General features: G+C 41.5%; 1 protein-coding gene across 2 annotated transcripts in view; it reads left to right on the top strand.

The window, feature by feature from the left end:
• wdr27 (WD repeat domain 27) overlaps nt 1-13715 on the top strand; it is a 284536-nt gene that overhangs the window by 110128 nt on the left and 160693 nt on the right. For both annotated transcript variants that reach the window (XM_051919351.1, XM_051919350.1), the window contains exon 20: nt 13345-13442. In XM_051919351.1, the coding sequence (XP_051775311.1) occupies nt 13345-13442 (98 nt within the window). The remainder of the gene's footprint in view (nt 1-13344; nt 13443-13715) is intronic.

The raw sequence follows: 13715 nt of genomic DNA, 5'->3' as shown, positions 1-13715 counted from the left end.
AACGGGTTCTGACACCGGTTGTACAGGGACCGAACAGCCTTTATCAGGGGGTCTGGTACCCCATACTCCCGGAGCACCCCCCACAGGATTCCCCGAGGGACACGGTCGAACGCCTTTTCCAAATCCACAAAACACATGTAGACTGGTTGGGCGAACTCCCATGCACCCTCCATGACTCTGCTAAGGGTGTAGAGCTGGTCCACTGTTCCGCGACCAGGACGAAAACCACACTGTTCCTCCTGAATCCGAGGTTCGACTATCCGACGGACCCTCCTCTCTAGAACCCCGGAATAGACTTTTCCAGGGAGGCTGAGGAGTGTGATCCCTCACTAATCCCTCATTAATTTTATGTATTTCAAGAAAATAACTTAGTATATAATGAAGCAGATACATGTTTTCAGAATGTATAAAACAAAGAAGTTCAAGATCAATCTAGGAAAAAATCAGAATTGAAAAAACAATGAAAACTGAAAGAATAAAAGCTAACAAAACGAGAATTCAACCCTAACCAGAATGACAGAGAGAAGAGCCCAGTGCACAGAAACCTCCTCTTCACCACCAACACCCCCCATATGAAGGCTTATTCTGAAATGTTTTTTATTTTTTAAAAAGTTTTGGACAGACCCTCTAAGTGTCAGTTAGATTATTTTCAATTTCAAGTACTACAGAACACCAGTTACCTATTGAGTAATAAAAGGTGGGTTGTGATTCTTCCAGTTAAGCAAGATAAGTCCACATGCAAGTGATGTATTAAAGGCTGCTACAATCAGTTTGTCCTTATCCTTATCCACTTTAAGCCCATCTGGGAATACAACAAGTATAGCTGTTAATGGGTTAAGAGTGATTGGTTGTCTTGTCAGTATTTGAAGATTTTTGTCCAAAATTATATTAATTTGGTGCATTCTAAAAACATGTGGCCTAGAGATGCTTGAACTAGTTAGCAATGCTTGAAGGTTGGATCTTGACCTGGATATGTTTTGGACAATTTTAAACGTGATTGATAAATGATTTTAAGCTGAATTATTAAGTGCTTTGTACACGGAGAGCTACAGTATATTCTATGTGTAGCATATTTACACTTATTTTCTGATATTTTAATTGAAAGGCCCTTTTCACCAAACAGAATGGAAGATTCTTTGAGCTGTTTTTATGTATTGTTCAGATGCTGTCTGAGTCTTAAAGACTGATCACTATTGCCTCTGCAATGGAATTGGGTGGGAGGTCTGGAAAATTGGGTAGTTTTCTTTTAACAAAATTTCCGATTTGAAAATAGTGGGAAAAAATGTGTTTAAGTTTGAAGCATTATTGTTCATAAGAAGCAAATACATTATTTATAGCCAGTTCCCTAAGTATTTTAACCCTAAGTATTTTCTAAAGATTAAATATTGTGTTTTCAAGTTTGAGAAGATTGAAAAATATGATTATCATGCAGAGGAGCAAAAATCTTTCTAAAAATTCAAATCTTTCTATACCTTGAAGTGAATCCTGCATTGGTACCATATTCTAAGTTATTGGTGGAGGACTGGATTATTGGTATACTGTATTGACAAAAGCCAGTATTTACTGGTGCAAAAAGCTGGGCATATAAAGAAGTACGGCAAGATGGTGTAATATGTGATAATTTGTAGGTCTTTGTAGGATGTACTGTATAATTGTTACACATTAATGAAAGTGAAAATTAGTAGTGCCATCTTCTAATGTAGGTTTTTGTAGAGTCTCGAATTCTAGATAAATGAGATTATAATTGAGTCTAGTTTCTTGAAGAATGATTTGTTGATGTATATAGGGATGCTCTGAAGTAGAAATAGAACCTCATGAATAATGCTCATTTTGATAGTATTGATTCGACTTGTTATTGTTAGATGAAGGGTGGACCATCTTGTTTGATTTTTTTCAATGCTGTTAACACACTTTTGTTTAAAAAGATCTTTATATTTAATTATGATGTTTATCCCTAGATATTTAAATTGTTTTAATATAATAAACTGATTGATGCCCAGTCTAGTATGGTGTGCTAGAGAATTTACTCTATAAAGCACATATTTATTCAAATTAATTGTTTTTTTTATTTCTGCTAATCTGTTAAGAACTAATTGTAAAGATATTTATGGGTATAATATATAAGTACCATTTCATCTGTGTACAGTGATATTTCCTGTTTGAGTTCTTTTTTGATAATTCCCTTTATCTCTGATATTTTTTGAAAATGAATCACTAATGACTCAATAGGTATTGTAAAAGTGATGATAGGGGGCACCCTTATCGAGTACCACATTTTAATTTAAAGCAGTCTGATTTCATGTTGTTAATACAAACTGAGACTTCTGGACTGGTATAAACTAATTTTATCTATGCAGATATATTTGGGCCAAATCTGAATTTGTGCAGTGTGGTGAATAGATAGGCTTCTAGAGCCACCTATTGCACTTGCACCTCACCTTTACTCCTCTTTACTAAATCAAAAATTAACAGTATTCACCAGCAAAACTCATCAGCATGTGCGCTGCACAATACTCTTAACTTTGCCACGGGTAGCTCCTGCTCAAATTCTATTTCATCCTTTACACTCCCTACTGTCTCTGAAATCTCTGTTCTTATTAAAAAATCTAAATCTTCCACTTCTCAGTTAGATCCAATTCCCACTCATTTGGTAAAAGCTTGTCTGCCTTCTATTGTCTCATTCATAACTGATATTGTATATTCATTACTTGCATCTGCTATTGTTAACTTAGTTCTTACGAAGGCTGCTATAACTCCCATTTTAAAGAAACTGGGTGCTGACCCTGATAATCTGAACAATTTCTGATCAGTTTCAAATCTGCCATTTTTATCTAAAATACTTGAATAAACAGTTGCAGCACAGGTACAAGCATGTCTAACTGATAATGATTTATTTGAGCAGTTTCAGTGTGGTCTTCACCCTTTCCATTGTACAGAGGCAGCTTTGGTTAAAATCACTAATGATTTGCTAATGGCTGCCGAGTCTGGGCTGTTGACCATTTTGATATTGTTTGACTTGAGTGCAGCGTTTGATTCCATGTCCCATAGTATTTTTTTAGACAGGTTAGTTTCCATTGGAATCTTTGATATTTCTTGCACTTGGTTTGCATCATACAGTGGGGCAATAAAGTATTTAGTCAGCAACCAATTGTGCAAGTCCTCCCACATAAAAAGATGAGAGAGGCCTGTAATTTTCATCATAGGAATACCTCAACTATGAGAGACAAAATGAGAAAAAATCCAGAAAATCACATTGTCTGATTTTTAAAGAATTTATTTGCAAATTATGGTGGAAAATAAGTATTTGGTCACCTACAAACAAGCAAGATTTCTGGCTCTCACAGACCTGTAACTTCTTCTATAAGAGGCTCCTCTGTCCGCCACTTGTTACCTGTATTAATGGCACCTGTTTGAACTCGTTTTCAATATAAAAGACACCTGTCCACAACCTCCCCTTCTCGAACCGCCACCTTATCGTGATGGAGGGGTTTGCGTGTCCCAATGATCCTAGGAGCTCTGTTGTCCAGGGCTTTATGCCCCTTGTAGGGCCACCCAAGGCAAACTGGTCCTAGGTGAGGGATGAGACAAAGTGCGGTTCAACAAAACCTCCATGATGAATACAAAATTTGGACAGCGTTTTCCCTCGCCCAGACGCAGGTCACCGGGGCCCCCCTCTGGAGCCAGGCCTGGAGGTGGGGCTCGATGGCGAGCGCCTGGTGGCCGGGCTTGCACCCATGGGGCTCGGCCAGACACAGCCCGAAGAGGCAACGTGGGTCCCCCTTCCCATGGGCTCACCACCTATGTGAGGGGCCAAGGAGGTCGGGTGCAGTGTGAGTTGGGTGGTGGCCGAAGGCGGGGACCTTGGCGGTCCGATCCTCGGCTACAGAAGCTGGCTCTTGGGACGTGGAATGTCACCTCTCTGAAGGGGAAGGAGCCTGAGCTAGTGCGCGAAGTTGAGAGGTTCCGGCTAGATATAGTCGGACTCACCTCGACGCACAGCTTGGACTCTGGAACCAATCTCCTTGAGAGGGGCTGGACTCTCTACCACTCTGGAGTTGCCCCCGGTGAGAGGCGCCGAGCGGGTGTGGGTATACTTATTGCCCCCCGACTTGGAGCCTGTACATTGGGGTTTACCCCGGTGGACGAGAGGGTAGCCTCCCTCCGCCTTCGGGTGGGGGGACGGGTCCTAACTGTTGTTTGTGCGTATGCACCGAACAGCAGTTCGGAGTACCCACCATTTTTGGAGTCCCTGGAGGGGGTGCTGGAGGGCACACCTTCTGGGGACTCCCTCGTTTTGCTGGGAGACTTCAATGCTCACGTGGGCAATGACAGTGAGACCTGGAAGGGCGTGATTGGGAGGAATGGCCCCCCCGATCTGAACCCGAGCAGTGTTTTGTTATTGGACTTCTGTGCTCGTCAGGGATTGTCCATAACGAACAGCATGTTCAAGCATAGGGGTGTTCATATGTGCACTTGGCACCAGGACACCCTAGGCTTCAGTTCAATGATCGACTTTGTGGTCGTGTCATCGGACTTGCGGCCACATGTCTTGGACACTCGGGTGAAGAGAGTGGAGGAGCTGTCAACTGATCACCACCTGGTGGTGAGTTGGTTCCGATGGTGGGGGAGGATGCCGGTCAGGCCTGGTAGGCCCAAACGTGTTGTGAGGGTCTGCTGGGAACGTCTGGCAGAGCCTCCTGTCAGAAGTAGCTTCAACTCCCACCTCCGGCAGAACTTCAACCATGTCCCGAGGGAGGTGGGGGACATTGAGTCCGAATGGGCCATGTTCCGTGCCTCTATTGTTGAGGCGGCTGAACATAGCTGTGGCCGTAAAGTGGTCGGTGCCTGTCGTGGCGGCAATCCCCGAACCCGTTGGTGGACACCGGCGATGAAGGATGCCGTCAAGCTGAAGAAGGAGTCCTACTGGTCCCTTTTGTCCTGTGGGACTCTGGAGGCAGCTGATAGGTACCGGCAGGCCAAGCGGAATGCGGCTTCAGTGGTTGCTGAGGCAAAAACTCGGGCATGGGAGGAGTTTGGGGAGGCCATGGAGAACGACTTTCGGATGGCTTCGAGGAGATTCTGGTCCACCGTCCGGTGTCTCAGGAGGGGGAAGCAGTGCAGTGTCAACACTGTGTATGGTGGGGATGGTGCGCTGCTGACCTCGACTGAGGACGTTGTGGGTCGGTGGGGGGAGTACTTCGAAGACCTCCTCAGTCCCACTAACATGCCTTCCAATGAGGAAGCAGAGCCTGGGGACTCGGAGGAGGGCTCCCCCATCTCTGGAACTGAGGTCACCAAGGTGGTCAAAAAACTCCTTGGTGGCAGGGCCCCAGGGGTGGATGAGATACGCCCGGAGTTCCTCAAGGCTGTGGATGTTGTAGGGCTGTCTTGGTTGACACGTCTCTGCAACATCGCATGGACATCAGGGACAGTGCCTCTGGATTGGCAGACTGGGGTAGTGGTCCCCCTCTTTAAGAAGGGGGACCGGAGGGTGTGTTCCAACTACAGAGGGATCACACTCCTCAGCCTCCCTGGAAAAGTCTATTCGGGGGTTCTGGAGAGGAGGGTCCATCGGATAGTCGAACCTCGGATTCAGGAGGAACAGTGTGGTTTTCGTCCTGGTCGCGGAACAGTGGACCAGCTCTACACCCTTAGCAGAGTCCTGGAGGGTGCATGGGAATTCGCCCAACCAGTCTACATGTGTTTTGTGGACTTGGAAAAGGCGTTCGACCGTGTCCCTCGGGGAATCCTGTGGGGGGTGCTCCGAGAGTATGGGGTACCGGACCCCCTGATAAGAGCTGTTCGGTCCCTGTACGATTGGTGTCAGAGCTTGGTCCGCATTGCCGGCAGTAAGTCGAACCCGTTTCCAGTGAGAGTTGGACTCTGCCAGGGCTGCCCTTTGTCACCGATTCTGTTCATAACTTTTATGGACAGAATTTCTAGGCGCAGCCAGGGCGTTGAGGGGGTCCAGTTTGGTGGACTCAGGATTGGGTCACTGCTTTTTGCAGATGATGTTGTCCTGTTTGCTTCATCAGGCCGTGATCTTCAGCTCTCTCTGGATCGGTTCGCAGCTGAGTGTGAAGCGGCTGGGTTGGGAATCAGCACCTCCAAATCCGAGACCATGGTCCTCAGCCGGAAAAGGGTGGAGTGCCCTCTCAGGGTTGGGAGCGAGATCCTGCCCCAAGTGGAGGAGTTCAAGTATCTCGGGGTCTTGTTCACGAGTGAGGGAAGAATGGAGCGTGAGATCGACAGGTGGATCGGTGAGGCATCCGCAGTGATGCGGGCTCTGCATCGGTCTGTCGTGGTGAAAAAGGAGCTGAGCCATAAGGTAAAGCTCTCAGTTTACCAGTTGATCTATGTTCCTACCCTCACCTATGGTCATGAGCCATGGGTAGTGACCGAAAGAACGAGATCGCGAATACAAGCGGCTGAAATGAGTTTTCTCCGCAGGGTGTCTGGGCTCTTCCTTAAAGATAGGGTGAGAAGCTCAGTCATCCGGGAGGGGCTCAGAGTAGAGCCGCTGCTCCTCTGCATCGAGAGGAGTCAGATGAGGTGGCTCGGGCATCTGATTAGGATGCCTCCTGGACGCCTCCCTGGTGAGGTGTTCCGGGCACGTCCAACCAGGAGTAGGCCCCGGGGAAGACACAGGACACGCTGGAGGGACTATGTTTCCCGGCTGGCCTGGGAACACCTCGGGATTCTCCCGGAAGAGCTAGAAGAAGTGGCCGGGGAGAGGGAAGTCTGGGCATCTCTGCTCAAGCTGATGCCCCCGCGACCCGACCTCGGATAAGCGGAAGAGGATGGATGGATGGATGGACCTGTCCACAACCTCAAACAGTCACACTCCAAACTCCACTATGGCCAAGACCAAAGAGCTATCAAAGGACACCAGAAACAAAATTGTAGACCTGCACCAGGCTGGGAAGACTGAATTTGCTATAGGTAAGCACCTTGGTGTGAAGAAATCAACTGTGGGAGCAATTATTAGAAAATGGAAGACATATAAGACCACTGATAATCTCCCTCGATCTGGGGCTCCACGCAAGATCTCACCCCGTGGGGTCAAAATGATCACAAGAACGGTGAGAAAAAATCCCAGAACCACACGGGGGGACCTAGTGAATGACCTGCAGAGAGCTGGGACCAAAGTAACAAAGGCTACCATCAGTAACACACTATGCCGCCAGGGACTCAAATCCTGCAGTGCCAGACGTGTCCCCCTGCTTAAGCCAGTACATGTGCAGGCCCGTCTGAAGTTTGCTAGAGAGCATTTGGATGATCCAGAAGAGGATTGGGAGAATGTCATATGGTCAGATGAAACCAAAATAGAACATTTTGGTAAAAACTCTACTCGTCGTGTTTGGAGGATGAAGAATGCTGAGTTGCATCCAAAGAGCACCATACCTACTGTAAAGCATGGGGGTGGAAACATCATGCTTTGGGGCTGTTTTTCTGCAAAGGGACCAGGACGACTGATCCGTGTAAAGGAAAGAATGAATGGGGCCATGCATCGTCAGATTTTGAGTGAAAACCTCCTTCCATCAGCAAGGGCATTGAAGATGAAACATGGCTGGGTCTTTCAGCATGACAATGATCCCAAACACACCGCCCGGGTAACGAAGGAGTGGCTTCGTAAGAAGCATTTCAAGGTCCTGGAGTGGCCTAGCCAGTCTCCAGATCTCAACCCCATAGAAAATCTTTGGAGGGAGTTGAAAGTCCGTGTTGCCCAGCGACAGCCCCAAAACATCACTGCTCTAGAGGAGATCTGCATGGAGGAATGGGCCAAAATACCAGCAACAGTGTGTGAAAACCTTGTGAAGACTTACAGAAAACGTTTGACCTCTGTCATTGCCAACAAAGGGTATACCTGTATTGAGATGAACTTTTGTGATTGACCAAATACTTTTTTTCCACCATAATTTGCAAATAAATTCTTCAAAAATCAGACAATGTGATTTTCTGGATTTTTTTTTCTCATTTTGTCTTTCATAGTTGAGGTATACCTATGATGAAAATTACAGGCCTCTCTCATCTTTTTAAGTGGGAGAACTTGCACAATTGGTGGCTGACTAAATACTTTTTTGCCCCACTGTATTTCTCTGGTCGTACACAGTTTTGTTCAACTCATGAATTTTAGATCTCAGCCTACCTCAGTCACTAGTGGTATTCCCCAAAGCTGTGAACTTCATTGGCTCCTTGTTAAATACTGTATTAATTTCAAGACTCAGCTATTAACATTTAAGGTTCTTCATAGCCTGGCACCATCATATCTTTCAGATCTTCTACATATTTATACACCTGCTCATACTCTTAGATCTTCTTACTTAAATTTCTTGGTTATGCCCTCTGCTCGTTCATCTACCATGAGGTCTAGATCCTTTAGCTTTGTTGCTCCTCGTCTTTGGAACTCCATTCCTCAAGATATCTGTGGTATTGATCCCTTCCTAATTGATTGATTGATTCCCTTCAATCCAAATCCAGACTTAAAACTTATCTTTTTAAACTTGCCTACTCCCCTTGATTTTGTCCCTTGATTGTACAGTATTGTACTTTTATGATCACACATATATATAATGTTATTTTAATTGTATATCGTTATTTTTCATTGTATTGTTTTCTTTTTATTTATTGTTTGTTTCATTTAGTATTTACATTGTTTTATTAATTCTTTGATTTGGCAAATTTTCTTTTCACTTTTTGTGAAGGTGTTCTTGAGTGCCTTGAAAGGTGCCTTTATATAAAATTAATTATTATTATTGTTATTATTAATATTTAGGCAAGTCCAGTTTTATTTTTTAATCATCTTCTTCTTGAGTTCTGTTTCACCTACTCCTTTAAGTGTTATTTGAACTACTTTGTTTCTGATCTACTATTACCGCTTTTTTTATTTCTATCATCTGTTTGGTCACTGACCTTGGCCTGCACTCTCGGAGTCTTTAATAAACTATTGCCAGGTTTGACATCTGCCTTATACGATGTCAGTTATTTTCTTTGTTCTGTTTCCTTGTTTAATTTTTTATCCTTAAAGTAACCGAATGCTAATCTAAACATAACATTTGAGTGTTTAAAACTTACGATTCTCAAAAACTGCCAAATGGTTTAATTGACATAAGAAACATAAGAGGTTTGTCATATGAGAGGAGACCATTCACTCCATTAACCTTGTTTGGTTAGTTAATTTGGCCCAATATTTCTTCCAGATATTTATTAAAAGATATCACGTTTTCCCCTTTAGCTAATTGACATGTTAATGTGCTTGCATTGTATGACAGGATCAATGGACCTGTTCCTTTTGTTTGTAGCATTAAACAGACATATAATACATGTAATACCCTGTACACCATACATTTCAGGAAAAATACAACATATATGACTGCATATAGTAACAACTAAAATGTATATTATGTGCAAGAAATGAGCAGGCTGAATCAATAAAGTTTATAATCCTTGCAAGGAGAACAGACCCTTACTTTACACAAATCATAAAATTCCCTGAAGTCATCACAAAACTGTTAATTATATATTTATTTTACTCAAACATTACAAAGAAATATATATTGAGCAAAGGCAGTTGCGTTATAAACTTTGTCACATACCACACTTACTCTTGGATGGTGAGAAGTTACATACTCAGGCTGTGCTGGAACAAAGACTCGGCCACGTCAAACCAAACTTACTCTTCAATTTCTTACCTGCCCTCCAGTCAAGCTCCCCAGTTGACAGACAAAAACAGATAAATTAGTCAAAAATAAAGGCTAAGTAAATGTAAAATGAATATATTAGAAAAAGATTATTTATTTCACACACACCCCAAAATCCTGATTCCGATGTAGTTGCAAATATTTACAATGATAGAAGAAAAATATCAGATAAACACAACACTTATAAACATTGAACAAAAACAATTGACATTTTATGTAGCCCTACTACAATGTCAAACTTCATAAATTATCCATTTACTAAATTGCTTTAGATAGTTCTTTAGCCTGAGTTTGCAAGGCGACAAGGTTTATCCATGCTGTTTTTGTAGAGGAGGATTTTTAGCAAGACTCAGAGACATAATTAACTGTTTAAATTCCAACAGAAGGTGAAGATAAATGTAATTATCTTTTCCTCCTATGGTTATTTCTCTGTGATTCTAGACTGACTTGGATGTTGTTGTTAAAGAACAGAGAATAGGCTCACATGAAACGAGTCATTCTATATAGGGAGACTAAAGCATCCAAGTACCTGTGTGAATGTAGGGGATAATGTCTGTAAACTAGCTCCAAAATTGACACTACTGACCATGTGACAGAAGTAGGAAATGAAAACAAGCAGACACACTGGAGGTGGAATGATACACTGGAAGAGCTGTGTTTTTTGTTTTTTTTTATTTCTTACTTTGCTTCAACTCATAAATGATGCAAATTTCATGGTAAACTGAGATAAAAAAACCTCCATGAACAATCCAGCTACTTCTTATTTTTTATATCTCATTTGGAGTGCCAAGTCAAATGTTAAATCCATTTCCTATATAACTATTACAGCTAGGGGGCAGTATCATATATGCCACAAACTCAGAGGTCAGAGTATAGAAAAGAGGTGCACAAGTACAAGCAAATCAAAATGGGTGTTGAACACCTCTATGTAAGATAGGGTGGCTATCCCACTTGTCCTCTTAAAAGTATCACAACCCAACACTCCTTTAACTACTCATCTATCTTTAAGACCTGTTTTCCTGCATCCAGTGGATTATCTATTCTTACTTCCTACTACCTTTTTGTTCTTGCACCACACCAAAATAAATTCTGTAGTATGCTCAGTGTCAAACCCCACTTTTGTGTCATTTCTACCTAAACCCTGAAATTATAACTGGGGTCAGGGTTGGTCCTATAATTACAACAGGGACAGAAGATTTAGAACTCTCTCTACTGTTTTCTGGTGCTTCCGCACTCATCAGTCCTCTGTTGGCTTTAAATGGCTTAGTCACACTGGCACCTTCTTAGCCATCAGTCATGTGAGAGGAACAATACATTATCCTACATTCCCTTCTGGAGCTACGTGCCATGCAGTACTTAGGAGAGGTTGCCATTTCAGATCTTACCTCCCAAGTCTTGATTTACATCTTTGTTGTGGGTCAGGAAAACTTGTTTTTTGCTTGACTCCATGCCCTGCCATTTTTCTGCCCAGTTTGCACTTCTGTCTGTTTGGTGTCCCTATCTGCTGCCCTTGTAGTGCGCCGAGTTAACACATATCACCTCCTGGCAATGAATCTCTTTTCACACTGGGTGAACAACACATATTGTCATTGCCATGGCATTTCCCCTTTTTATTAGAGCATCGTAAGGCTGTGGCCATGCAGTGCACCTTCTCCAGCTGGCTAACACATCCTGGGGCTTGGTATCCTGCTACAGTAAATGTACTTTGAAACAATAGGAAGCCGATGCATTAAAATCTGTCTTTTTCTATTTCAGATTCACTTTTTTGTGTTGTTAATGTTTGTACTAAATTAACTGTGAAGCTAAAGAAAATTGTTTTATTTTGAAGTAAAAATCTGCTTTAGATTCTTACCCTTTTGTCTTCAACAATAATAATTGTCTCTTCATTTTTACATAGTAGTATAGCTGATAAAAGATACTACTTAAAAATGTGTGGAATGCAGCATCCATTTTTTCCTTTATGAAACAGCATGTGTTGTGCTGGCTGCCAGGAAAATAAAATTATAGCAATCCCCTAGAGCACTTCAGAAAAGGTGTGGGTAGCATTTGCATGTTTTCTGCAGATTGTATACTTTTCATGCAGATCTCATTTATTCTCCTTTGAATTATTTCAAACTGACTAAACAAAATGTTATTGTGTTAGATTTATTTCTAATGGAGCAATGTTTTGCATGCTATTTATTGTTTCAGTCATACACAATTTGTTCTAAAAGAAATATCAGTACCACTTAATTATTTGCTTGTAACAGTTTGAAATGACTTAGATCTACCTTATGATTTATGTGTACGTTTTGCATATTAAATGCTATTCTTTTAGCATCCAGCCCTGGATGCATGAGCTTCTTAATTTGGCAAACTAATTAATTTGCCTTTTAAACCTTCAAATGATTGCTTGGGTTTGATATGAATTATTGTTTGTATTTACTAATTATAACTTTATACAACTGTTAAATGGCACCAATTCTAATTTAATTTAAAAGCTAATTTGTTTGTGCCACATTGTGAAAAAAGAAGACTCACTAGAAAAGGCTTGGAGAAGTCAGGTATTACTAGACATTCATGAAAAGTCAGTAGAGTATCCATCCTACAGTCAGGCCCCACTGATTTTTGAATGTTTCCAAGGCATATGCATGAGGTATGAGCACAGAAATTCAGCTCTGTCAGAGAGGACGCACGCCACCGCCACAGCATTGCACAAGCTTTCAGTAAATGGCCCTCTGCCCATGGCTGAGAAGTTCTTGGAGGGCTATAGAAATACATGATTTGTGAAGGCTGACAGTTTGAAAATGAATCTATGCCAATACAACAGTATAATTCAGATAAAATAAAATAGTAAGAGTAACTGCATTAGTGAATCTGGAAAAACAAAATTATATATCTTTTGTTACACAGTGTTGTTTTCCAGATTGTCCATGATTTTCTAAAGGAATGATGGATCCCACTTACTGGTTTTCCTAATAATACTCTTCAGTAAAATATATCAGACATTATATATACATATATGTAACATATATAAACATTTATTTATATATATATATATATATATAATATATATTATTAAACAAAAACAGCTGCAATACTGTGTCAATTGTTGAGCATTGATTGTGCTCTGGTAACATAAGCTATGCCATGTACTCTTGAGATAAATTTGTGTTATTATGGACGATTAAAGCAGTATATTTCCTCTACTGAAGAATGAGAAAGTATGATTTATTATTCTGCTGAGTGAGAAAGAAAACACTTGCTGTTTTGTGTGTGTAGAGAGAGAGAGAGAGAGAGCACAAAACTGAAACAGATTGTAGTGGTTGAATATCTCATCTCAAAACTGCCTTCATGGCTACATTCAGAAGAAATAATGAGGGGACTGAGCAAAGGGCAGCGATCAAGCAGTACCACAGTGGTGCTACATTAGAATTCATTTGTTGTCGCTGAGTCAACTATCATCATTCACCCTGTCTGATATTTTAGTTATTTGTGGGTCGACTGTAATTTTTTTTAGAGCAGTCAGCAAATATTTTTAGTCTCAGACCACTTGACTACTGGTGGATGCTTAAGGAAAATTGTATGGCTTTCATTATGCTTTTTATATATTATCAGTGTGTGTCCACTTTTCAGTTCTCTCATCAAAACCTTTCTCTTTCAGGTACAAGAAAAAAAGTTTTTGTAGGCTTGCAGAAAAATTCTTGATGACTTCAGGAACAGAAATTACAAGCTTTTCAGCTGTCAATGAATTTTATTCCTGTATCCTTTTTTTCATCTGTATAGCCTGAATATTAGAAGGCTTATATGCCCTGAATAAGAGAATGCTGAATAAGACTATTATTATAATGCATTTGCTTTCTTAAGGTGCTTTCATATTTAAGAGTGTGTGAACGAAGATAACTGTAAAGAGACCTTTTTGTTATATTTAAAATACATCTGGTGTACAATGGAAATGATACGTAGTTTTCCAAACTTTAACAGTAAAAGGTAATTTTTAAACCAATGATGACTGTAGTATTGGAAATAGTTTCG

Source organism: Erpetoichthys calabaricus, chromosome 15 (genome assembly GCF_900747795.2).
Source record: "Erpetoichthys calabaricus chromosome 15, fErpCal1.3, whole genome shotgun sequence".
In the NCBI taxonomy this organism is placed as follows: Eukaryota; Metazoa; Chordata; class Cladistia; order Polypteriformes; family Polypteridae; genus Erpetoichthys; species Erpetoichthys calabaricus.
The sequence above is the reverse complement of the archived record's forward strand: the minus strand, read 5'-3'. Positions and strand labels throughout refer to the sequence as shown.